The following is a 23,109-nucleotide window of genomic DNA, read 5'->3' on the forward strand; positions in this document are numbered from 1 at the left end:
GGTTGAACCTGGGTCAACTGTAGATAAGTCAAGCACCCTATCAGCTATACTATCACTCCGACCCCATCATTGAATTTTATGCCTTTTGTTGATCATGAAGGCTCCATTCATTTCTTTTTTTTTTGGGGGGGAGGGGAGGGTTGGGTCACACCTGACAGCTCTCAGAGTTTACTCTTGGCTCTGTGCTCAGGATTCACCCCTGGCAGGCTCAGGGGACCATATTGGATTGTGGGGATCGAACCTGGGTTCACCCTGGCTTGGCAGCATGCAAGGCAAATGCCCTATCGGTGTGCTATCTCTCCAGCCCCCTGTGTATTTTATTTTTGAAGTACTTTTTTATGGCTCTGGGGGAGTTGGGACTTACCCAGTAGTGCTCAAGAATCACTGCTGGGGGGTCGGAGATATAGCATGGAGGTAAGGTGTTTACCTCTCATGCAGAAGGTCAGTGGTTCGAATCCCGGCATCCCATATGGTCCCCTGAGCCTGCCAGAAGCAATTTCTCGGCGTAGAGCAAGGAGTAACCCTTGAGCACTGCCGGGTGTGACCCAAAAACCAAAAAAAAAAAAAAAAAAGAATCACTGCTGGATTGGTACTGGAGGGGACAGTGAGGGCATCGGGCCTGGGTCTCAGGTGTACTAAAGCTATGTTCATAAACTATTCAAAACCTTGTCCAGTTCCTTAAGCTCTCTCCCACGCACCCCCTTCTCTTTATAATATAAGCTAAGACTTGGCTAGTAGTGTATTAAAGGGAGTTTTAGTACTCATTTTGAGATGCATTTTGACTTCACCCACAGACATTTGGAAAGTGAACACTGTATTTTGTTATGGTAACTCGGTGCCAGAGCGATGCCAACATCTCTGGTTGTTCTCAGTGACAGCTACTTCTGCTCCAGAATCCCTCCCAGCTTCAGTATGGTCAGGAGGTTTGGGGCGCCCCTTGCTCCACTGGCTCACTGTATTGGGTCCTGCCCTTTCTTAGGTGTTCCAGGAACAGGAATTACAAGGCTGAGTTTGCATCCTGCCGGCTGGAGGCAGTGTCGCTGGAATTTGGCGACTATCACCCCTTGAAGCCCATCACTGTAAGCTTTACCATGACTCTCCTGCTGTTTGTTCCCCAGTTTCCTCACTCTACCTCGGTTTCTCAATTCAGTGAGGTCTGGGGTACCTTCATTCCTGAATGAGAAGTTTGAGAAAAATGTATCTTTTTGCATTCTTGGACATTTGGGAAGGTGACAGTGGTGCTAGGGGTGGGGCTACCCCCAGTTTGGTGTTTGAGGTTCATGTGGTTCTGAGTTTAAGCTAATGAGACTGTCTCCCTAGTACCCACCAGCACAGGTGCTTTCTTGACTAGCATCTAGATCTCTTTGGGAGATTTTCTTTTTTCGGAGGGTTGGGCCCCATTCCGGCAGTGCTCAGGGCTTATTCCTGACTCTGCTCAGGAATTACTCCTGGCTGTGCTCATGGGACCATATGAGATCCCGGAGATAGAACCTGGGTTGACAGCAAACAACGTAAATGTCCCCCACCACTGTATTATCATTTTGGTCGGTGGGAGTTTATTTTCTGTATTTCAGACTTTCTTGGGTTTGGGACCTCACCTGGTGATGCCTGGGAGCTCTTTCTGACATCCTGATCAGGTGTGACTACTGGTTATGCTTGAGGGATGGAACCAGGCTGAACAATAGTAAGGCCAGGACCTTCTTCTCCAACCTAAAAAACAGAAAACAGGAGAAAGAGGAGGTGGGGAGAGGGAGAGAAGGAGAGGGAAAGAGAGAAGAGAAGAAAACAAAAAGAAAAACTGGGTTCGGAGCGGTGGCACAAGTGGAAAGGCGTCTGTCTGCCTTGCATGTGCTAGCGTAGGACAGACCTCGGTTTGATCCCCCGGCATCCCATATGGTACCTCAAGCCAGGAGCCATTTCTGAGCATGTAGCCAGGAGTAACCCCTGAGCATCACCAGATGTAGCCCAAAAACCAAATATTCTGGCTGACGCCCCTGCCTTGCTCACAGCTGAGCCCAAATTGAGCACTGGGTGTGACTTTGAACACAGAGCTGGGAGTAGCCCCTGAGCTACCAGAAGTGACCCCAAATATCCTCACTCTCCACTGGCCAAGATAAAGAAAATAGTGAAAAGATGGCCTTTGGGGTTAGCAGTCTTAGGAGCGAGCAGCAGAAGACCCTTTCTTCAGTGGTTGGCAGACAGATGCCAAGGAGTTAAAAAGAAAAGGCCTTCCCTTAAAATATATTTTAATTTCTTGAGGGGGTCACACCCAGCGGCACTTGGGTTACTCCTGGCTCTGCACTCAAAATCACATATGGCTCAGGGGGACTCTATGTGTTGCCAGGGTTCTAACCTGTGTTGGGAGCATGCAAACAAAGTAAGTGCCCTATCTACTGTGCTATCTCTCCGCTCCTGTTGTGGGGTGAGGTGGCTCCTGGGATCAACTTGGGTTCAATCCCAGCATCCCATATGATTTCCCAAGCATCGTCAGGAGTGATCCCTGAGAATCAACTCCCAGGAGTGACTCTTGAGTGCAGAGGAAGAAGTCAACCCTGAGCACTGCTGAATATGGCCCCCAAACAAAACAAAACATTGACCTTCTTCCTTCCTCCTTTTCTTCGTAAATTTTAAACCTGGGCCTCCCTGTTGGTGCTGGGGCCTTAGACACCATCTAATGGTGCTCAGGTGGCCCCACCATTTCAGAGATGGGACCAGGCCTGTGCCCAGCCTTTGGGCACTCTCTGGCCTTCTGCCAGTTCCTCCCTTGCAGTTTTTGACCTTTGGGGCCTGCAGATACTGACAATAGGGGAAGTAGTGCCTGGGCTGCCAGAGCAGGGCTCATATCCAGTCCTTCCTGTCAATGTGTTGGGGAGTAGCACTGAGAGCAGAACCCCAACCCCCCCCCCCCATCTCTCACTCAGGCAATGTCTAGGGTCCCTGCCCCAGAGGGAAGCAGGTCTGTGTTATCCTGGGAAAGGCCCCTGCAGGCCTTAGGGCACATTGCCCTGCCCTACGTCACTTCTCCACAGCTGACCGAGTCCAAAGCCAGGAAGGTGAGCCGGAAAGGAAGCACCTCCTCTACCTCCTCCTCGTCCTCTAGCTCCGTGGTGGACCCGCTGAGCAGCGTCCTGGATGGGACTGACCCGCTCTCCATGTTTGCCGCCACAGCGGACCCCATGGCCACAGCCAGCAGTACAGTGAGTGCCCCAAATGGGTGGAGGTGAGGGTGCAGGTGTGGGGGACTCTGGAGGAGGGTCACTGATTTCCCTTTGGTTGACTCTGGAGTTGCCTGTGTGGCTCTTTGACATCTGCTGGTGACAGCAGTTCCCAGTGATGCAGAAGCCTGGATATAGAGGACACTTCTGGTAGGAGGTACCAACTTTTTGAGAGAATTGTGGTATTTTTTTGTTTGTTTTGGGTTTGATTTTGGCCATACCTGGCAATGCTCAGGGGTTACTCCTGGCTTTTCTCAGGATTCACTCCTGGCTGTGCTTGGGAAACCATATGGGATGCCAGAAATTAAACCCAGGTTGACCACATGCAAAGAAAGCATTCTCCCTACAGTACTATCACTCTGGCCCCCAAAATGCAACTTTTGGGGGGTGGTTTGAGTCACACCTGATGGTGCTCAGGCCTGACTCCTGGCTCTGCACTCAGGAATCACTCCTAGTGGTGCTTAGAGTACCCTATGAGATGTTGAGGATTGAATCCAGGCCAGGTGCATGTCAGGCCTTCCTTGCTGTCCTCTATTGCCTGGCTCCAAATGTACACATATATTATGTTGTGTTTGATTTCTATAGTAACATTAATTAACTCAGCTGCTAATACACAACGGGCCCTTCCCTGGGATGTGAGGGTGAGAAGGAAGATTCACTACCCCAGTGCAGTCCTTTCAATCATGGTCCCCAGGCTGGCCCCCTCTGACCTTGAAAGAGGACAGTGACGTTACTGCTAAAAGTCCTGCCTTTCCTTAGGATAGCTCCAGAAAGAAGCGGGACAGAGATGATGGCGTCGTCCTGGGCTCTGACTTTGAGCCTTGGGCCAACAAGCGCGGGGAGATCCTAGCCCGCTACACCACCACTGAGAAGCTATCGATTGTGAGTGCCACCTGCTCTAACTCTTGGAGGCCCCTCCATGGCCACTTCCACTTCCTTCCCTTTCTGCTCCTCTCATCTCAAGTGCTATAACTCTCATCAATGGGCTCTGCAGGGGTTGAGCAGAATTGCAAGGGTGTCTCCAAAATCGTCTTCAAATCGTACTGCTGGTCTTCATGGTAAAGCACAGGCCATGCACTTGTGGTCTCTGGCACCACACATACATACACCTCTGTGATATATATCTATACCACACGTGTAAGGTGTACTTGAGAGAAGGAGTCAGAGTAGGTGTTCCTGGATCCAGGGAGTCTGCCTTGAGGTGAGGAGGGCTCTTGCCTCTGAACTCTTCCCCCCCCCCCCCCTTGCCATGAGGCCCCTCAAAGCCAGACTTTGGTTTCTCTCCAGGGCTAGACATTTATTCATGGAGTTTTAGTAACAGCTAAGTGCTTTTTCACATAGGAGAAATGATGTTAGGTTTTTCCCCTCTGGTTAAAGAATCCAATTTTTTCCCAAAGCATTAGAAAAAAAAAACTTAAAGAAAAAAGTGCTTGACATACAGTGAGTCAATAAAAAGTTTTCTCAACTAACTTTTTTTTTTTTTTTTTTTTGGTTTTTGGGTCAAACCTGGCAGTGCTCAGGGGTTCAACTAACTTTTTTTTCCCCTCCCATCTCTGCAGAATCTGTTTATGGGATCAGAAAAAGGTAAGTTTTGTTGTTGTTTTGCTGCTTAGGTGTTTTTTATTTTTTTTTCTTGTTTTTTGGGTCACACCCGGCAGCGCTCAAGGCTCGGGGGATCATATGGGATGCCAGGATTCGAATCACCATCCTTCTGCATGCAAGGCAAACACCTTACCTCTATGCAATCTCTCCGGCCCTGGAATTCATTCTTTAATAGATTTTTGTAGAGGGGAAAATAGCTTGAGGTACCCAGTCCTGACACTTACTTAGTTCAGCTGAAGCTGTGGTTTCTGAGATCACAGATAGACATAGGAGACTCAGAGTACAGAAGTGATGGGAGCTGGTACTGGGGTACAGGGTGCAAGGCACTTACTGGTCTTGGGTTTATCCAACCCCAGTTTGATTTCTGATACAGCATATTGTTCTTTGAGCCGTGCCAGGGCTCACTTCTGAGCACAGAGCTGAGAGTAGTTCCGGAGCATTAATGGATGTGCCCCCTCTTTCCTAATACATAGATGATTTCTTCTTTTTTTTGTTTTGTTCTGTTTTGTTTTGTTTTTGAGTCACACCTGGCAGTTCTCAGGGGTTAGTCCTGGCTCTACATTCAGGGGTCATTTCTAGTGATGTTCAAAGAACCATATGGGATGCTGGGGTTCGACCACATGCAAGGCAAATGCCCTCTCTACTGTATTCTCACTCTTACTGAGATAATATTTTTTTAAAAAGTTACATGGGGGCCAGAGCAATATTGCAGTGGCAGGGCATTTGTCCTGCACACAGCTGACCCAGGATGAACCTCAGTTTGATCCCTGGCATCCTATATGGTTCCCCAAGCCAGGAGTGATTTCTGAGCGCATAGCCAGGAGTAATCCCTGAATATCACAGGGTGTGGCCCAAAAACCAAAAAAAAAATTACTTTGCTGTGAAATATGAAAATAATAACCTGTAATTTTATTTCTTGTTTTTGGGTCACACCTGGTGACACTCTGGGAGGAGTCACTCTTGGCTCTGCACTCAGAAATTGCTCCTGGCAGGCTCAGGGGGACCACATGGGATGCCAGGAATCGAAACACCATCAGTCCTGGGTCAGCCACATGCAAAGCAAATGTCTTAACGCTGTACTATCTCTCTGACTCCAATAACCTTTTTTTTTTGGGGGGGGGGATTTTTGGGCCACACCCGATGGTGCCCAGGGGTTACTTCTGGCTCTCTGCTCAGAAATTGCTCCTGGCAGGCACAAGGGACCACATGTTGGTCCTAGGTTGGCTGCTTGCAAGGCAGACACCCTACCGCTGTGTTATCTCTCCAGCTCCTTTTTAAAGTAGTTTATTTACTAATTGATTGGTTTTTGGGCCACACCCAGTAATGCTCAGGGGTTACTCCTGGCTCTGTGCTCAGAAATTGCTCCTGGCAGGCTCGAGGACCATATAGGATGCCAGAAGTCTGTCCCGGGTCAGCTGTGTGCAAGGTAAATGCCAAGTTACTTGCACCCAACTGTCAAGTCACTGTTAGAGTTTAGTTACAGGCTTTTGGTTTTGCCTCTGAATGTCCCTTTCTTAACACACACACACAAGCACACGCACGCACATACACACACTTGCCTTGGCACGCGGCTGACCCAGGTTCAATCTCTGGCATTTCATAGGATCACTGGGCACTGCTAAGAGTTCTCCCTGAGTGCAGAGCCAGGAGTAAGCCCTGAGTGTGGCTGGGTGTGGCCCCCAAACCTAAAAGAGAAGGTGACTTTTTGTGGAATTGGGAGACCCATGAGCCATGATGATCCCCTTCTGCATAGGCCGAGCTGGCACAGCCACATCCGCCATGTCTGAGAAGGTCCGGAACAGGCTGGAGGAGCTGGATGACTTCGAGGAGGTGAGCCCTGACCCCAACTCCCGACCCCTGACCTCGAGCTGGCTCCGTCTCCCCTTCCCTGAGCTGAGCTGGTAGTTTTCCCGCTCTAGACTTCCTGTTTCTTTGACAGTGATTTTCTTGCAGACCAGCATGCCTTTCAGTATCTGAACTCTAAATGGTGGCGCTCTCTCACTATTTCCCTTATCTTCCTCCCTTCCTCCCCTTTCAGAATGACAGCAGGAGACATTCTTGCAGTGGGTCCCTCAGATTCCTAAGTTTCAATGGTGTCTTCATAGCCTGTTTCCTTCCTCTTCCTCTGTCTGTATTTGTGTTGCTCTCTCTTGCTTCCCTTAAATACCCACAAAGCTGCAGAAAGATATGCTTTTTTGGGCTCTGTGGCTTGCCTTTACATCTTGAACATTTGCTATACCAGCCTGGCCCATGGTTGGCCCCACTGTTTGATTGAGTGAGGCGACTTTTGTTGTCCTTGCTCATAGGTAAGGCTCTGGGTGAGGGAAGCAGTTCATCCTGAGTCACTCAAAGGTCCCAACACTGGGAATTGGTTCAGCTTCGAGTTCCCTCTGGGGCCGCTGCCCTCTGCCCACCTTCACAGGAAACTCAGCATCCCACGGAGCCTTGAGCTGAGCTCTGCTTCACAGCATCCCTGCAGCCTGACTTGCAGGGAGATTGAGCCTTAGTCTCCCTGCTCTGATGCCCCCTTCCCTGTTCCTGCCCACAGGGGTCCCAGAAGGAGCTGCTGAACCTGACGCAGCAGGATTACATGAACCGCATCGAGGAGCTGAACCAATCGCTGAGGGATGCCTGGGCCTCAGACCAAAAAGTGAAGGCTCTCAAAATAGTCATCCAGGTCAGAGCTTCCTGGGGGGTTGGACAATTAGGGTGTTCCTAGGCCTGTTTTCAGGGTCTGACCTGACTTTTTCTGCCTGTTCTATTTTCACACTCCCCTGTGGAAGGCCAGGGTTGAGGAAAGCATGTTTCTAGAAGGGGCTAATCCAAGGGCCACCATGCACAGGTATACATTGTGGGAAAGTCCCGATTCCCTATTAGCCTTCAGAAGCTCTTAGGTGAGGGCTAGAGAGATATAGTACAGTGGGGAGGATCCTTGCCTTGCACATGGCTGACCTGGGTTTTATCACCAACATCCCATATGATCCTTGAGTGCAGGGCCAGAAGGACCTGCTGAGCATCACATTGTACCCAAAATAAATAAATAAATAAATAAATAAATAAATAAATAAATAAATAAGAAACTCCAGGGGTTGGAGTGATAGCACAGCAGCAGGGCATGCAGTGGACCCAGTACAGACCTGGTTCGATCCCCAGCATCCCATATGGTCCCCCAAGCCTGCCAGGAGCAATTTCTGAGCACAAAGCCAGGTGTAACCCTGAGCACCGCTGGGTGTGGCAGGAAGGAAGGAAGGAAGGAAGGAAGGAAGGAAGGAAGGAAGGAAGGAAGGAAGGAAGGAAGGAAGGAAGGAAAGAGGGAGGGAGGGAGGGAAGGAGGGAGGGAGGGAGGGAAGAAGGAAGGCAGGAAGGAAGGAACTCTAGTGTGCTGCTTAGAGAGAAGGAAGGAACTCCAGTGTGGTGCTTATAGAGAAGCATTTGCCCAAATGTTGGGCTGCTGACAGCTGTGCTTTCCCTGTGTTCTTTCCCTAAAAGTTCTCTCCTAAAGCCTGGAGCTATGCGTATAAACAGATTCTTTGGAGAGATTTGTTATTTTTTTCTACCCCAGGTAGTTGTTTTAGTGGAATTGGGTGTGGGTAAGAGTGTATGAAAGCCACAAGGCGGAGCTCCAGGTAGTGTGTTCTCCCACTCCCAAGCATTGCTGGAGCCAGAGGGCACGGGGCTTATTTTGGGGTCTTTGAGAGAAAAACAAATCAAGTTTGGCTTCTGAGCTGTTGGTGATAGGCAAAAGGTATCACTCATAGGGGAGCCCCCCAGAGAAGAGCAGGGCCCTGGACCTGAAGGCCAGAGTCACTGTGTTCCTGCTGCTGTTCTGATTCCTGCGTCCCCAAAGTCTGCATGACCCTGTTTCGCTCTCAAGGTAGAACAAGATTGATTTGTGGCCAAGTGTAAACAGGCTTGTCTGATGGGGAGCTCAGGATCTCTGGCTGCAGGGAGGGTCCCCAGATCAGCTGCCAGCCCGGTGCCTGAGTGACTGTGAGGGGCTTTATGATGCTCCTCCCCAAGTTAGAGTATTCTAGCACCCAGGGTTTGGGAAAGGGAGCTCAACAATAGCTTCGTTAGTTTACTTTTATTTTTGTTTTTTTTTTTTTTTGTTTGTTTTTGGGCCATACCCAGCGGCGCTCAGGGGTTACTCCTGGCAGGCACGGGGGACCATATGGGACTCCGGGATTTGAACCAACCACCTTAGGTCATGAGTTGGCTGCTTGCAAGGCAAATGCCTCTGTGCTATCTCTCCGGCCCGTTAGTTTACTTTTAAAAGTTTGGGAACTACTACCCACCCGTATTTTCTTTGAGGGGACTCACATAGTGATGCTCAGCGGTAACTTCTGTCTCTGTGCCCAGTGATTACTTCTGGCGGTGCTTGGGGGATTGTGTGAGGTGCTTTGGATTGAACCCCAACTGGCTGCATGCACGCCAATGGGCTCCTGGCTGTATCATTGATCCAGTCCTTGGAGGGAAGTTTGGGAAAAGTCTAGACCCGAGATATGTCTTTGCTGTTTGGACCACAATGGGCCATGTGCAGAAGTGCTTGTGACTCTGCTCATGAAAACAGGCAGTGTCGGGGTCTGGCTGTGATGAGCAAAGCTTACACAGTCCCAGAGATGGTAGTTTCCATGAGCCTGGAGGCTTCCCAAGGGGCCACTGTGAGAAGAGAATCACAGTGAAGAGCAGAGTATGGCTCTTGAGCCAGAGTATGGGAATGAGCACTTGGCACGAGAACGAGGTGCAAGGGCCGAAGCAATAGCACAGTGGGTAGGGCATTTGCCTTGCACGTTGCTGACTCAGGTTCGGTCCACGGCATCCCATATGGTCCTCGAGCCTTCCAGGAGTGATTTCTGAGTGTAAAACCAGAAGTAATCCCTGAGTGCAGCTGGATGTGGCCCCAAAACAAACCAAAAAGAAAACCTGGGTGTTGCTGAGAGGAGTAAAAGTGAGATAGGCCAGGGGCCGGGAAGGTGGCGCTAGAGGTAAGGTGTCTGCCTTGCAAGTGCTAGCGTAGGACGAACCGCGGTTCGATCTCCCAGCGTCCCATATGGTCCCCTCAAGCCAGGAGTGATTTCTGAGCGCATAGCCAGGAGTAACCCCTGAGCGTCAAACAATGTGGCCCAAAAACAAGCAAACAAACAAAAATGATAGGCCAGATATTCTTTCAGTGACAGTATTGCAAACCACAGTGCCTAAAAGGAAAAAGGCGGGAGTGGTGTGGGAAAGAGAGAATAGTGTCTACCACAGAAGTAGGCTGCAGATGGGGTAACAGGAGGAAAACTGAGGACATCAGTGAGGGGGAAGTGTACACTGGTGAAGGGACCAGTGTTGGAACATGGAATGACTGAAAGTCAGCCATAACTCTGTATCTCACAATTTAAATAAAAATGGAGGAGCCAGAGTGGTGCCACAAATGGTAGGGCATCTGCCTTGCACGCACTAACCTAGGACAGATCCCCTGGAGTCCCATATGGCCTTCCAAGCCAGGAACAATTTCTGAGTGCATAACCATGAGTAACCCCTGAGCGTCACTGTGTGGCCCAAAAACCAAAAAAGAAAAATAAAAAAGGAGAAAAATGGAGTTTGGGCCAGGAAGTAGTTTAGGAGTAGATCACCTGCCTTCTGTGTGTGAGGTTCTGGGTTCAATTAGAGAAGGAAGAGGAGACGAGGAGAGAGGGAAATGAAGGGAGGGAGGGAGGGAGGGAGGGTGGAGGGAAATGAAGGGAGGGAGGGAGGGACGGACGGAGGGAGGGAGGGATGGAGGGTGGGTGGAAGGAAGAAAGGAAGGTAGGAAGGAAAGAAAATGCTTGGTGCTGAAAAGCAAAGCAGCGGCCTCTCAAAGAAGGGGATGGCAGGTCACCTGTCCTGTGACCCTGGGGCAGCTCCCTGCAGGCAGGGGTTATTCTTTCCTAGACCAAACCCGAATCCTCTCCCCTCTCACCACAGTGCTCCAAATTACTCTCAGATACCAGTGTCATTCAGTTCTACCCCAGCAAGTTTGTCCTCATCACGGATATACTCGACACTTTTGGTGAGTGTGTCCCCCATGGAATGACTGAAATTCAACCCTCTCCTCACCCTAGTATCCCTCACAGTCTTCCTCTCCAGTTTACTCTGTCTCTCTTCCCCCACTTAGCTCTGAGTCAGATCTGCTCATTTGCAAATTATAGGGCAGCTGCTCACAATTCCTCCCCCCCCCCATTTTTGGTCACACCCAATGACACTCAATGGTTACTCCTGACTCTGCACTCCTGGTGGGCTCAGGGAACCATATGAGATGCTGGAGATCGAACCTGGGTCAGCCGCATGCAAGGCTAATGCCCTCCTTGCTGTACTATTGCTCTGGCCCTCTGCTCACAACTTTTGACTCATCTTTTTTGAGTCAAGATGGGGAGGCACTGTTCTAATTTAGTTACTGTTAATTAACCAACCTGGCATTATTGGACTGCCGGCCTGGTGAGTGTCTCAGGAATGATCCGTGCCCCTTTCCGAGAACTGCATGGGAGGCACAAACAGAAACAAGCAAACAAACAAAAAAGACCCAGGGGAGAATGATCATTTTCTTGCCTTTCCCCAGCAAAGAAAACCAACCCCTCTTTTAGAATTTAGAAGAAAAGCCAAAAGCAACCTGGTTTGAAATTTTTCCACTAGGTGGCAGCAAACACTGTAGGTTGAAGCATGTCTGGCCAGTGACAGCTCCAGGTCCTTAATTGGCGAACTAGTTATTTTATTGTTTTGTGTATGTTCCGCAGGAGTGGGGTGCTAAATATTGTCCCTCCTTTCCTCCTCTTCTCTCCCCAGGAAAGCTCGTGTACGAGCGTATCTTTTCTATGTGTGTGGATAACCGCAGTGTCTTACCAGGTAAGGATTTCCTCCTGATGCCCCACTCCTTCTGCCTGCAGGTAAAATTAGGCTTCTACCAAGTTTAGATAGAGAAAGTTCTTTTCATTTCAGTGTGTGAAAAGTCAGAGAAACCTGGGGCCAGAGCTATAGTATAACAGGGAGGGAATTTGCCTCGCATGCAGTCAACCTGGGTTTGATCCTCAGCAGCTTATATGGTCCCCTGAACACCGCCAGGAGTGATTCCTGAGCACAGAGCCAGTGTGGCCCAAACTAAAAAACAAATTGGGAGAAACACCTTTCCAGATTTCTGACCATTCCAGTTTTCTGAACACTGTGGAATGAGGGGGGGTTGAGAGAGAGAGAGAGCGAGAGAGAGAGAGAGAGAGGGAGAGAGAGAGAGAGAAAGGAGAGAGAGAGAAGAGAGAGAGAGAGGAGGAGGAGGAGGAGAAGAAGAGGAGGAGGAGAAGGAGGAGAAGAAGAAGAAGAAGAGGAGGAGGAGGAGGAGGAGAAGAAGAAGAAAAGAAGAAGAGAGGAGAGGAAAGGGAGGAGAGGATAGAGGCAGAAGGGTGGATGGATCTTTCCATCTGTCTGAGGTAGATGCTTCCCACCCCACCCCCATCTCATTTCTCCTGGCGCTGGCTGGTTTCCCTGCCTTTCTCTAACTGCCCTCTTAAAAGCTCACTTCACAGTGCTGAAGCGCAATGTCAGATAAATCAATACTAACAGGTGCTCTGACTCTGCTGGCCCAGCCCGCAGGTGTCAACATTCAATCTGTTGCCACTTGGCTTGAAATTCTCGAGCTGGAACGTTCTCTTGTCTGGGACATGGTGACGCCAGGGCTGTTAGTTCTGTGTCCAGAGCAGCAGCTCCCTTTCCTTTCCTTTCCTTTTCCTTTTGCTTTGTTTCTAGTTTGTTTGGTTTTATTGATTAATTTGTTTTAGGTGGTGCTTAGGACTTCCTTCTGCCTCTGCACTCAAGGCTCATTCCTGTTGGTGCTGGGGACTCACTCACTCACTCTCTCTCTCTCTCTCCACTTTAAGTGCCATCACTCACTGACTTGGGGTCCATTTCTTTTCTTCTCTAGCGCCCTTCCCCTTCTCTTTCTTTTCCCTGCCAGTGGGCCCTGTTCAAACTTTTGTTATTTTTGTTTGGTTTTGGGGCCACACTCAGCAATGCTCAGGGCTTACTCCTGATTACCCTCAGGGATCCCTCCTGGCAATGCTTGAGGGACCATATTAGGTCAGCACCATGCAAGGCAAACTCTTCGGAGCCTCTGGTCTTACTGCCAGGCAGCTGGCCTTTCTAGAGGGAGAAGGGGACTGGCCCTTGCTGAGCAGCTTTGTGCTTCGGGCTGGACTGCCCACCCCTCATGGCAGCCCCCAGGTATATGTGGCTCCTGAGCCTGAATATGGTACCATTGTTGCAGAGACATTGTTGCTGTCTTCAAGGGGACTCTGGGGCCCGGAGAGATAGCACAGCGGCGTTTGCCTTGCAAGCAGCCAATCCAGGACCAAAGGTGGTTGGTTCGAATCCTGGTGTCCCATATGGTCCCCCGTGCCTGCCAGGAGCTATTTCTGAGCAGATAGCCAGGAGTAACCCCTGAGCACCACCGGGTGTGGCCCAAAAACCAAAAACCAAAAAAAAAAGGAGGGGGGGCTCTGGATTCCAGAGACTGTGCCATGTAAACAAAACTAAGGAGTGTTAAAGTGGTTTTCTGGCCATACCAAGGTTGGAAACAGGACTGTGTGTGCACAGGGCTCTGCCATTGGGTGGCATCCTTGGTGCACTCATGGTATGAAAATTCTCTTGATAAATTTTATTTTGGAGGGGTGATATTTTAGAGGCTACACCCAGCAGTGCTCGGGGATCACCCATAATGGTGCTCAGGGAACCCTTTGTAGTTCAGGGTGGAACCTGGGTTCACCGTGTTTAAGGAAAGTGCCTAAACTCCTGTAACATGATGTTTTATGGTGGTCACCTCTAGATAGTGTTTAGTGAATTAGATTCCAACTGTGTTTCCCAATTTCTCTCCCAGTTCCCCACCTCCCACTCTCAGCCTTAGAGGCAGGCACTTTATCTTCACTTCCTCCCTGTCCTCCTCCTCCCTCCTGCTTCCTCTCCCTTTCTTCCTCCTTTTCTTCTTTCTCCTCCTCTTCTTTTAGACACTGTGTTTTATAATATTGTTACTGACAGGGTATATTACATGTCCCTTTCCCTCCTTTCAGCACCCAGTTCTTGTCCACTGTGATCATTTCCATCATCATTGCCTTAGTAGTCCCTTCTCTGACCCACTTGCACTTTCATTTTTGAGACTTTCACCTCATGGGGGGGAGGGTGTGTATTTGCCTTTGCCTGGCTGGCCCTCAGCACTTTTGCAGGAGAAACTGGCATCCTGCCATTGAGCCCAGCCCTGCTTATGCCAATGTTGGACTCAGTTTTTAGGAACAAGGAGGATGTCCGAGTTGTCTGATATCAGAGACAGTTTAAGGTCCATGTATCCCCTCCATGCCCTCCTTGTATGGACCCTGAGCATTCAAAGACTTTTCCTTCTGCCTCCTACAGTGCCTTGGTCTTACAGGGCTCTCACAGTCCACACTGGGCCTCCTGAAGTTACCCAGGGAGCCTGGACAGGCCATATTTTTTTTTCCTCTGCTGGGTGACCTCTGTGTGATCCAACAGCAGCCCACAGTGGGGAGAGCTTCCAGCCCTTCCCATGGGCCATGTCCCTCCTCTCCCCACTTGAAGTGACTGGCTAGCCTGTTCCTTGGCACTCATGGTCAGACCTACCACAGTACCTTTGCACTTGCCCTTAGTTTTCTTTGGAATCCACGTCTGCCACAGCCATGCAAGATTGGCTTCTCTCTATAAGAGGGCTTGGCTCTGAAATAGGAACCTTGTCAGCTGCCCTTTATACTGTTTTGTTTTGGGGCCACACCCAGTAGTGTTCAAGATTTACTCCTGGCTCTGCACTCAGATCACTCCTATTGGTTCGGGATCCTATGGAATCCTGGGGATTCAATCTGGGTTGCTGCATGCAAGGGAAGCGCCTTCCCCCTTACTATGGCCCAGCCCCTCAGTTTCCCTTTCTCCCAGCCCTTCTACTCCCCCACCCCATTTCCAAAGCTACTTCCCCCAGATCTCTTCCATGGCCTAGAGTGCATGTTGTGGGGAGGGGGCTGAAGTTCAAGTCCCAGTACTACAATAGTCCACTTAAGCACTACCAGTTGTGGCCTCCCCTACTTTTCCCACCAAATAAAGAAAAAAGACCAAGTTTGAGTTCCAGAAAACTCAAAATTATGCTATCATAGGTTTAGGCAAGTGGGACAAGAATGCATATCGTACTCAATGCTGTGATTCTGGTTAGGATTTTTTCTGTTTTATTTTTGAGTCACATCTGGTGATGTTCAGCGGTTACTTCTGGCTTTGTACTCAGGACTCACCCTTGGCAGTGCACAGGGGACCCTATGGCATGCTGGGGATTAAACCTGCTTGGCTGCATGTAAAGCAAATGTTCTACCTGCTGTGCTATCACTCTCCTGGTTAGAGAGAATTCTGGGAGCGCCAGCTGCACTGGTTAGCATTTAGTAGGCCTTTTTCAGAATTTGCCCCTTCCATTCCAGATGATGTCTCCTTGGCTCCCTTCTCCCTCCAGTCACCCACCCATTCTACTCTCTCCTCCCCTCCCTCTCCCATATTCCCCTTCTCCCATGTGCTTTTCAGAGCCAAAGCACCCATCACACTCCATCTTCTGTTTGTACTTTCTGAAGCTCCCCAAAAGCTCAGTCATAGCCCACAAGTTTCCGATGTCCGTTTCCCCCCCCCCCCCCCAACCAGCCTTTAGATGCTGACTTAGGTGCTTTGGGTGCTGAATTATGGCTCACATAGTTACTTGCTGGGTGTCCCAGACAGTCACTCAGATTCAGTGAGCCCTGGTGTTTTCAGAATCGTGTGTGTGGGGGGGGGAGTCCTTGAGTATATGTGTGGTGACTGTCTGAGGATAAAGGGCACTCAAGAAGGCCCCGGCTATTATTTTCTTGCTCCCGAATAACCCTGCCCCCCAGGTTCCCTATGGGCATCCCTTGACTCCCTACGCTGTTTTCCCACTGCAGACACCCTTTCTCCTGAGAGTGTCAGCGACACGGCCAAGGAGACGTGCCTCAACTGGTTCTTCAAGATTGCGTCCATCAGGGAGCTGGTGCCCAGATTGTATCCTTTCTGTGGGGACATGGGGGGCATGCTTAATGAGTCGCCTGCCATGGAGCCCTCTGCAAGGCTTATGGGCAAAGTCCTGTCATGGTGGCTGGTCTGGACCCCACGCCTAGTGGGTAGTGCTTGAGGGGGCGGCTAGGCACGCCCTCTCCCCGTTTTTCCCTCTCTCCCAGATCTGTTTCCGTGAGGCAGCTGCCCACAGCCATGCTATCAGATTGGGATTCAAGTTGTGTTGACTTGGGATCCAGAAACCTGGAGATCCAACCTTGGCACACAGTGAATATTATGGTTGGTTTTTTTTTTTTTTTTTTTTTTTTTTTTGGTTTTTGGGCCACACCTGGCATTGCTCAGGGGTTACTCCTGGCTTTCTGCTCAGAAATAGCTCCTGGCAAGCATGGGGGACCATATGGGACACCGGGATTCGAACCAACCACCTTTGGTCCTGGATCGGCTGCTTGCAAGGCAAACGCCGCTGTACTATCTCTCCGGGCCCTTGGTTTTGTTCTTGTATGCTGAGGTGCTCAGTACTTAACTCCTAGCTCTGTACTCAGGAGTCAATCCTGGTGGGCTCCATTGACCCTATGGGATGCTAAGGATCGAACCTGGGTTGGCCACATGCAAGGCAAATGCCCTCCCAGCTGTACTATTGCTCCCTGTAAAGAGTCTCTGAAATAGGACTGAAAAGATGGTACAGTGGGTAGGGCTTTTTGCCCAGTTTGCATCTTACTGGTATCCTGTGTTTGGTCCCCGGTATCCTGTGTGTCCTCCTGAGCCTGCCAGGTGTAATCCCTGAACTCAGTCAGGAGTCAATCCTGAGCACTGCTGGTTATGGCCCCAAAACAAACTAACAAGAATCTGTAAAGTTCACAGCACCCCTGAGAGCTGGTTCAAAGCCGCTTTTCTTCACCAGCATTGTCATCCGGTGTGGTGTGCTGAGAGCCTCCCCACCTCACTCCTCCTACTTCTGAATATGTTACTAATTTGTCCTGGTCAAGACCTCGGGACAGCCCTCATGGACTCAAATGTCTCATTCACCCTTAACCAACTGTGCGCAGCTATGTGGAAGCATCTATCCTGAAGTGTAACAAGTTCCTCTCCAAAACGTAAGGGTCTCTATTAGCACATCCCGGAGCTATATGTACGTACATATACGTATATGTGTGTACATATACACACATGTGCACATAGGACTCGCCCCCCTACCCTGCCCAGACCCCAGTGGTCAGTCCCTCATAAATACTTGGAGTGAGCAGATTGGCGAGCATTCGCCCTGCAGTTTTCTGCTCCATTCCAGCAGGGACTGGATGAAGCAGATGTTGTATTTTTACCCCACTTCATTCACCCTCATCTCTGACTCCTGATGGGTTTTCTCCTCTCTGCCCTGGAGCTCCCCTAGAAGGGCTGCATAAGGACAGAAGGATGGAAGGGTGGAAGGAGGCGTCTGCAGACAGCCTTGGCTCCGGCGCCGCACATGGCCTGGTCACCTTGGCCCCTTCCTCTGCGAGTGGTTTTCTGGGCTGCAGGAAACCAGATCTGCTTGTTTTCTGTGGAGCCTGGGGGTGATAGCATCTGGGAACACACCCTGGAGACTGAGACAGGCAAAATTGGGGGCTGGTTTACCCAGGAACTTCAGAGAGGCAGCGGGTAGAGCCACTGATTTCAGCTTGGGAGGCCTGGGGTCCTCTGGGGTGAATTAGGTGCTGGAGAAATGGTTCCTGGGCCTCATCCTCAGTGGGGAGTTGGTCCCCCTGAGGGATCCATACTTGTCCTATGGCCAAGAGGCAGGTGCAGGACTGCCTGGGTTAAAGGACAAGAGGGCTGGAAAGATAGTATAGTAGGGAGGTTGCTTGCCTTGCATGCAGCCCACACAGGTTTGATCCCCAGCATCCATAAGGTCCACTGAGCACTGGCAGGAGTGATCCTTGAGTGCAGAGCCAGGAGTAACCCCTGAGCACTGCTGGGTATAGCCCCAAAACAAAGAAACAAGGATAAAGCCAGACCACTAAGAAACCCTAGTGCTGGCCGAGGGGAAAACGGGAGGCGAACCTGGGTTGGTCAAATAAGGACATTCAGGGGCATGGTGGGGACAAGCTGCTGCAAGCAGAGCGAGGAGGGGACTCCGGCGTCCAGCAAAGGGTGCCTGCCAGAAGCGCTGCTGGCCCTTGGAAACTTTGCCCTTGGCCTTCTCCACTGCAGAAGCTTTCTCGTTTGCCTGGGTGGAGTAGCTGACGCCCCATCTTTGTCTCTGGCAGGGGGATTTCAGAGTGTCTGCCTCGACTGACTTGCATGATCCGAGGTATCGGAGACCCACTGGTGTCGGTGTATGCCCGGGCCTACCTGTGCCGGGTAGGTGGAGCCCTGTCAGTGGGGTTGGGCTAGGGAGGGCCCTGCCAGGTTAGTGGGGACCTGGCCGGGTTCTGGGTGCCAGTGGGATAGGGTATGGCCTCAGGGCCCCTCTCTACTCTCCCACATAAGAAGCTACATCCCCCATCCCAACTTGTAGAGGCTCAGTGAGAAAACCTACCTGTGACTTTTGGGACAGAGGCTGGGACCTTTGTGGACTCTGGACCCACCCCATACACAAATACCCACATACATGCATAACACATAGAAACCCCACATGCATACATATACATGCCCTGATAAACTTACATGATACCACATATTTGTGCACTCCTGTCCATACATGTGCATACATACACGTACATGACCCATACACTGACATATCACACACACACACACACACACCCGTTGCACAGAATTGTAGTAGTGGATTGAGCAGGAGCCATGCCCAGGAAGACTGACTTACCGGCTTGTTCTAGTTTCAGTGAAGTCTGAGCTAGTGGAGGAGAAGGGATGGGGCACAGACAGCACCACTGGGCAGCAGACACGACCTTACCGCAGGGCCAAGATAGACTGACCACTGAACCCTGGGGTGAGGGGAAGACTGGCTATGGAGTGTGTGTGTCTGGGTTGGGGATTGCTAGGACTGAATCTTGTCCTTGACTGAACTTCTCATACATGTAAGAATACAAGATAGTTTGTTCCCAGCCTGAGGTTCCTTCCCTGGCTAAGTGGCCAAAAACCTTATCAGTTTTTAAAGCCCAACTTTAAAAAAGGAGGGTTGAGAGGCTCTGTGCTAAGACTGGCAAGTTGGAGTGCAGGCATGATTTGATCCAGGGCCTGCAAGCCTGTCAAGTTTCAGCATCTCCCACTATATTCCCCTCTGACTTCTAGCTGTCCTTCTGTGACTTCCCTTTCCCCAATAGTTGGCCTTGGCTATTCTAGGCTCCTGTCCTGCTTCGGGAATCCCAGTAGTTCTGACCTGTCTCAGGCTCACAGGTCACTTGCCTCTTGTTTGCCCAAGTGCATTTGCTGGGCCAGCCCCGCACCCACCCCTAGAACTAACACAGGGATTTAGAAGGAGAAGGGCCCTAAGCTTCCAGAAGCAGAACTAGCACTGAAGCCTCCCAGATGAGGACTTGAGCAGTTCCACCCTCAGAGCTCCCCGCCCTATGCACTTTTCCAACGTGCTCTTTTGGCACATGAAGAAGGGAAACAGCACAGGCACAGGGTTGTGGGTGGGTGGAGGGGGCAGCTTGGCCTGTCGAAGGGATGATTATCTTCTCCCCTTGCACCTCCGCCTGCTCCTCCTAGTCCACCAGGCCTCTCTGGGCTGTCACCTAACAGGTAATTAATGCCTAATGCTGTGTTTCCACCACAATAGCACCCTGAACAGCAGGACTGGATCTGACACTTGTTACTGTGTGATTTTCTTGTTTATGCAAACATCTTCCAAGAGCCTTATAGCTGCTCATGGGGATCTCCGAACCTTGTAGGAGTCTAGAAGTCTGTCTTCACCACTCTCGCAGGAGCACCCTGGTTCTCTTGATGGCCCCAGTCTAGGTTTGGGGGGAAGCGGGGGTGTTGGGGAGAAATCAGGTCTCAGAGAAACAACGTTCCCCCCCCCCCACACACACACACAAAGTTGTTTTTGTGCTAAAGTACTCATTTGGCAAGGGGGTGGGTGGATCCCAGTTGCTGAGATTAGGAACATTCTGGCGCTTTGTTATAAACACACAAGTTTCCTGCCAGCTCTGGCCTCCTGCCTCCTCTTCCAGGAGCACATGCCTTCACCAATGTGCACCCACTTTTCAAAGAAGGGACAAGGGAAGAAGAGGGCCTTTTGGTTCTCTTGTGCCCGGCCAGTCTGAACTGAGATCACTCAAATTGTTAAATGGATGATACTGGGTTGGAGTGTTTGCTTTGCATGTGGCTTACCCTGGTTCGATTCCATAGGATCCTCTGAAGCTGCCAGGAATAATTCCTGAGAGAGAGCCAGGAGTATCGCTGGCTGTGGCCCCAAAATATTTGTCTTGCTAGTGTAAGGCTATTGGTTCAATCCCTGGCATGATGAAAAGTTAAAATATATTTGCTTCTGCTGCTTCAGCTTTCAGGCCCAGAACATCTCTGGGCATTTGACAGAGTGAAGTACCAGCTCGCTTTCCCATATCCTGATCTCTCTCTTTGGCCTTGGATGAGTCTGGCTTCTATGTTTCTCTGGTGGGTTTTTTTGTTTTGTTTTGTTTTGGAGTAGAAGAGAAGGTGGGCAGATCTCCCCATTGTACTCGCTTGGTCTGTTCAGCAATGTATTCATTACCTTTTGGAATTGGAGAGACAATCACCACAAATGTGTCTCACCTCATTTTTTCCTTCATTAAAAATAACTTTGGGGCCCGGAGAGATAGCACAGCGGCGTTTGCCTTGCAAGCAGCCGATCCAGGACCAAAGGTGGTTGGTTCGAATCCCGGTGTCCCATATGGTCCCCTGTGCCTGCCAGGAGCTATTTCTGAGCAGACAGCCAGGAGTGACCCCTGGGCACCGCCGGGTGTGGCCCCAAAACAAAAAAAAACAAAAAAAAAACACTTTGGTTTGAGCCGGAGAGATGACATGGAGGTAGGGTGTTTGCCTTGCATGCAGAAGGACAGTGGCTCGAATCCCAGTATTCTATATGGTCCCCCGAGCCTGCCAGGACCAATTTCTGAGCGTAGAGCCAGGAGTAACCCTGAGCGCTGCTGGGTGTGACCCAACCCCCAAAAATACAAACAAAAAACCACCCAATAATTTAGATTTTTTTTTCTATTTAAGCAGGGAAAGCTTACGAATATGAAAGCTTAAGCGATCAAAAGAAGAATAATTTCTGTATTTGTTTATTCCTTGAAACATCAATTGCACTGTTTTTGATTCAGAAAAGACATCATCCCAGATATTAATTGCAGCTGAGTTTTTTTATTTTGTTTTTGGCATTGCCTAGGGCCTTATGCCTGTAGTGCATGTTCCTGTCCCCTATTTTGGGTGATTGGGTTATTTTTGTTGTTTTTTATTTTGATGTTTTAGCCCTTACACAGTGATACTTGGGTTACTCCTGGCTCTGTGCTCAGGAATCAGTCCTGGCAGGTGCAAGGGATCTTCTGGGATGCCAAAGATGGAACCTGAATCTGCTGCTGCTTGCAAGACAAGCTCCCTCCCTGCTGTTCTGTGGCAACAGTCCCTCATTTTGCTTTTTTGTTCATGGTCAAGGTAACAAATGCCCTTATGTTTGGTTGCAGGTGGGCATGGAGGTGGCACCTCAGCTCAAGGAAAGCCTCAATCAGAACTTCTTTGATTTTCTCCTCACCTTCAAGCAGGTAAGCAGAGACATCCTCAAGTCCCCTTAATCCCCTGCCCCAGATGACTCAACTCATCCCTCTGACAGTCCCAGGTTCACACTCTCACCATCCCCAGTTGATTTTTCCCACTTGTGCCTGCCTTCGAGCTCTTTCAAGGTGCAAACCCTAGGAAATGACACATGCGTGCAGCTGGTCCCGACAATTAAAAACGTGTTGATTGCACCAGAGCATTCACAGGCTAGTTCACCATATCTTCCGCCTTTGTAGCATCTGCTGCCCCCCCTCTTCTGATCCTGGGCTGGATGGCAACTGGGCTCCCCACCCTAATTAACTACTAAAGCATCCTAGAAGCCTTCTTGGGGGTGGGGGGTGGGCTTCACATTCCCTCGGTGGCTTGAGTTCTCTGTCTTAGTGTTGCGCTGGTCTCCCGTAGATCCATGGTGACACGGTCCAGAATCAGCTTGTGGTCCAGGGTGTGGAGCTGCCATCCTACCTGCCCTTGTATTCACCGGCCATGGACTGGATCTTCCAGTGTATTTCCTACCGAGCCCCAGAGGTAACTGCCGATTCAGGGGTATCCCCTTTCCTTAGGGTTTTAATCTGTGTCCCCTCACCAGCTATTAGAGCTCTGGGGAAGGCTGGCTCTGGGAACCCCTTTCCCTCTAGTATAGAGTGTCCTGTTTAATGGGGTCTTTAGGGCTCAGACCATGCCTCTATTGGGTCACCCAGTTCAGAATTCCAGGGCCACTCCACTACCTCCACTGCAGGGTCCCCTTTTTTGCTGCATGGTCAGCCTTTATTCGCCCTTTTCTGTGGTTTATTTTGAGGGGAGGAGGATGAGGTTTTAGGCCAGATTTGGTGGTGCTCAGGGCTTACTCTTTTTTATTTTTATCTTTTGTTTTTGGACCACACTGAGCAGTATTTGGGTTACTCCTGGCTCTGCACTCAGAAATAATTTCTGGCAGGCTTGGGGGAGCATATGGGATGCTGAGGATTGAGCCTTGATCAGCAGTGTGCAAGCAAATGCCCTACCCACTGTGCTATTGCTCTGACCCCTCAGGGATTACTTTCGACTTTGTACTCAGGGATCATTCCTGGCCAAGCTCAGGGGACCCTATGGGGTGCTGAAATTTGAATCAGGGTCAGTCAAATGCAAGACAAGCCCCTTAGCTCCTGTACTGTCTCTTTAATCCCTGGCTTTTAATTTAATTTCTCTAAATCCTAAAGTCCAGAGAGGGAAAAATGAGAACATCTTGTGTTTCTGCTCAGTGCTTTGCCATTAGGTATGTAGATCAGGCAGGTAGACGTGCAAGATACGGTGGAAGTTTGCTGAGCCTTCTGTGAATTTTAGACCCAGCTCTGCTTTTAGCCTAGCCGTGAGCTTGACTGCAGACAGCTGCCAGCAGGGTGCAGTCACCGCGTGTGAAAATGAGACTGCTTTTTTTTTTTTTTTAATCTCTGTCTCATTTTAATGACAGGCAAATGGGATTAAAAACAAAGAGTCCGTGTCATATGACATGGCTCCTTTTATTTTAAGCCTTTTAGTCTCCAGGGGTGCCAGCAGCAGG

General features: G+C 50.0%; 1 protein-coding gene across 2 annotated transcripts in view; it reads left to right on the forward strand.

The window, feature by feature from the left end:
- Window positions 1–23,109, forward strand: part of VPS35L (VPS35 endosomal protein sorting factor like) — a 66,312-nt gene that overhangs the window by 4,106 nt on the left and 39,097 nt on the right. For both annotated transcript variants that reach the window (XM_049789098.1, XM_049789097.1), the window contains exons 2-14: window positions 980–1,079; window positions 3,030–3,197; window positions 3,975–4,097; window positions 4,775–4,799; window positions 6,571–6,647; window positions 7,366–7,494; window positions 10,767–10,851; window positions 11,622–11,681; window positions 15,773–15,869; window positions 16,928–16,975; window positions 18,125–18,218; window positions 21,482–21,559; window positions 21,975–22,097. In XM_049789098.1, the coding sequence (XP_049645055.1) occupies window positions 980–1,079; window positions 3,030–3,197; window positions 3,975–4,097; window positions 4,775–4,799; window positions 6,571–6,647; window positions 7,366–7,494; window positions 10,767–10,851; window positions 11,622–11,681; window positions 15,773–15,869; window positions 16,928–16,975; window positions 18,125–18,218; window positions 21,482–21,559; window positions 21,975–22,097 (1,207 nt within the window). The remainder of the gene's footprint in view (window positions 1–979; window positions 1,080–3,029; window positions 3,198–3,974; window positions 4,098–4,774; window positions 4,800–6,570; window positions 6,648–7,365; window positions 7,495–10,766; window positions 10,852–11,621; window positions 11,682–15,772; window positions 15,870–16,927; window positions 16,976–18,124; window positions 18,219–21,481; window positions 21,560–21,974; window positions 22,098–23,109) is intronic.

The sequence above is a fragment of the Suncus etruscus genome, chromosome 15 (genome assembly GCF_024139225.1).
Source record: "Suncus etruscus isolate mSunEtr1 chromosome 15, mSunEtr1.pri.cur, whole genome shotgun sequence".
NCBI lineage: Eukaryota > Metazoa > Chordata > Mammalia > Eulipotyphla > Soricidae > Suncus > Suncus etruscus.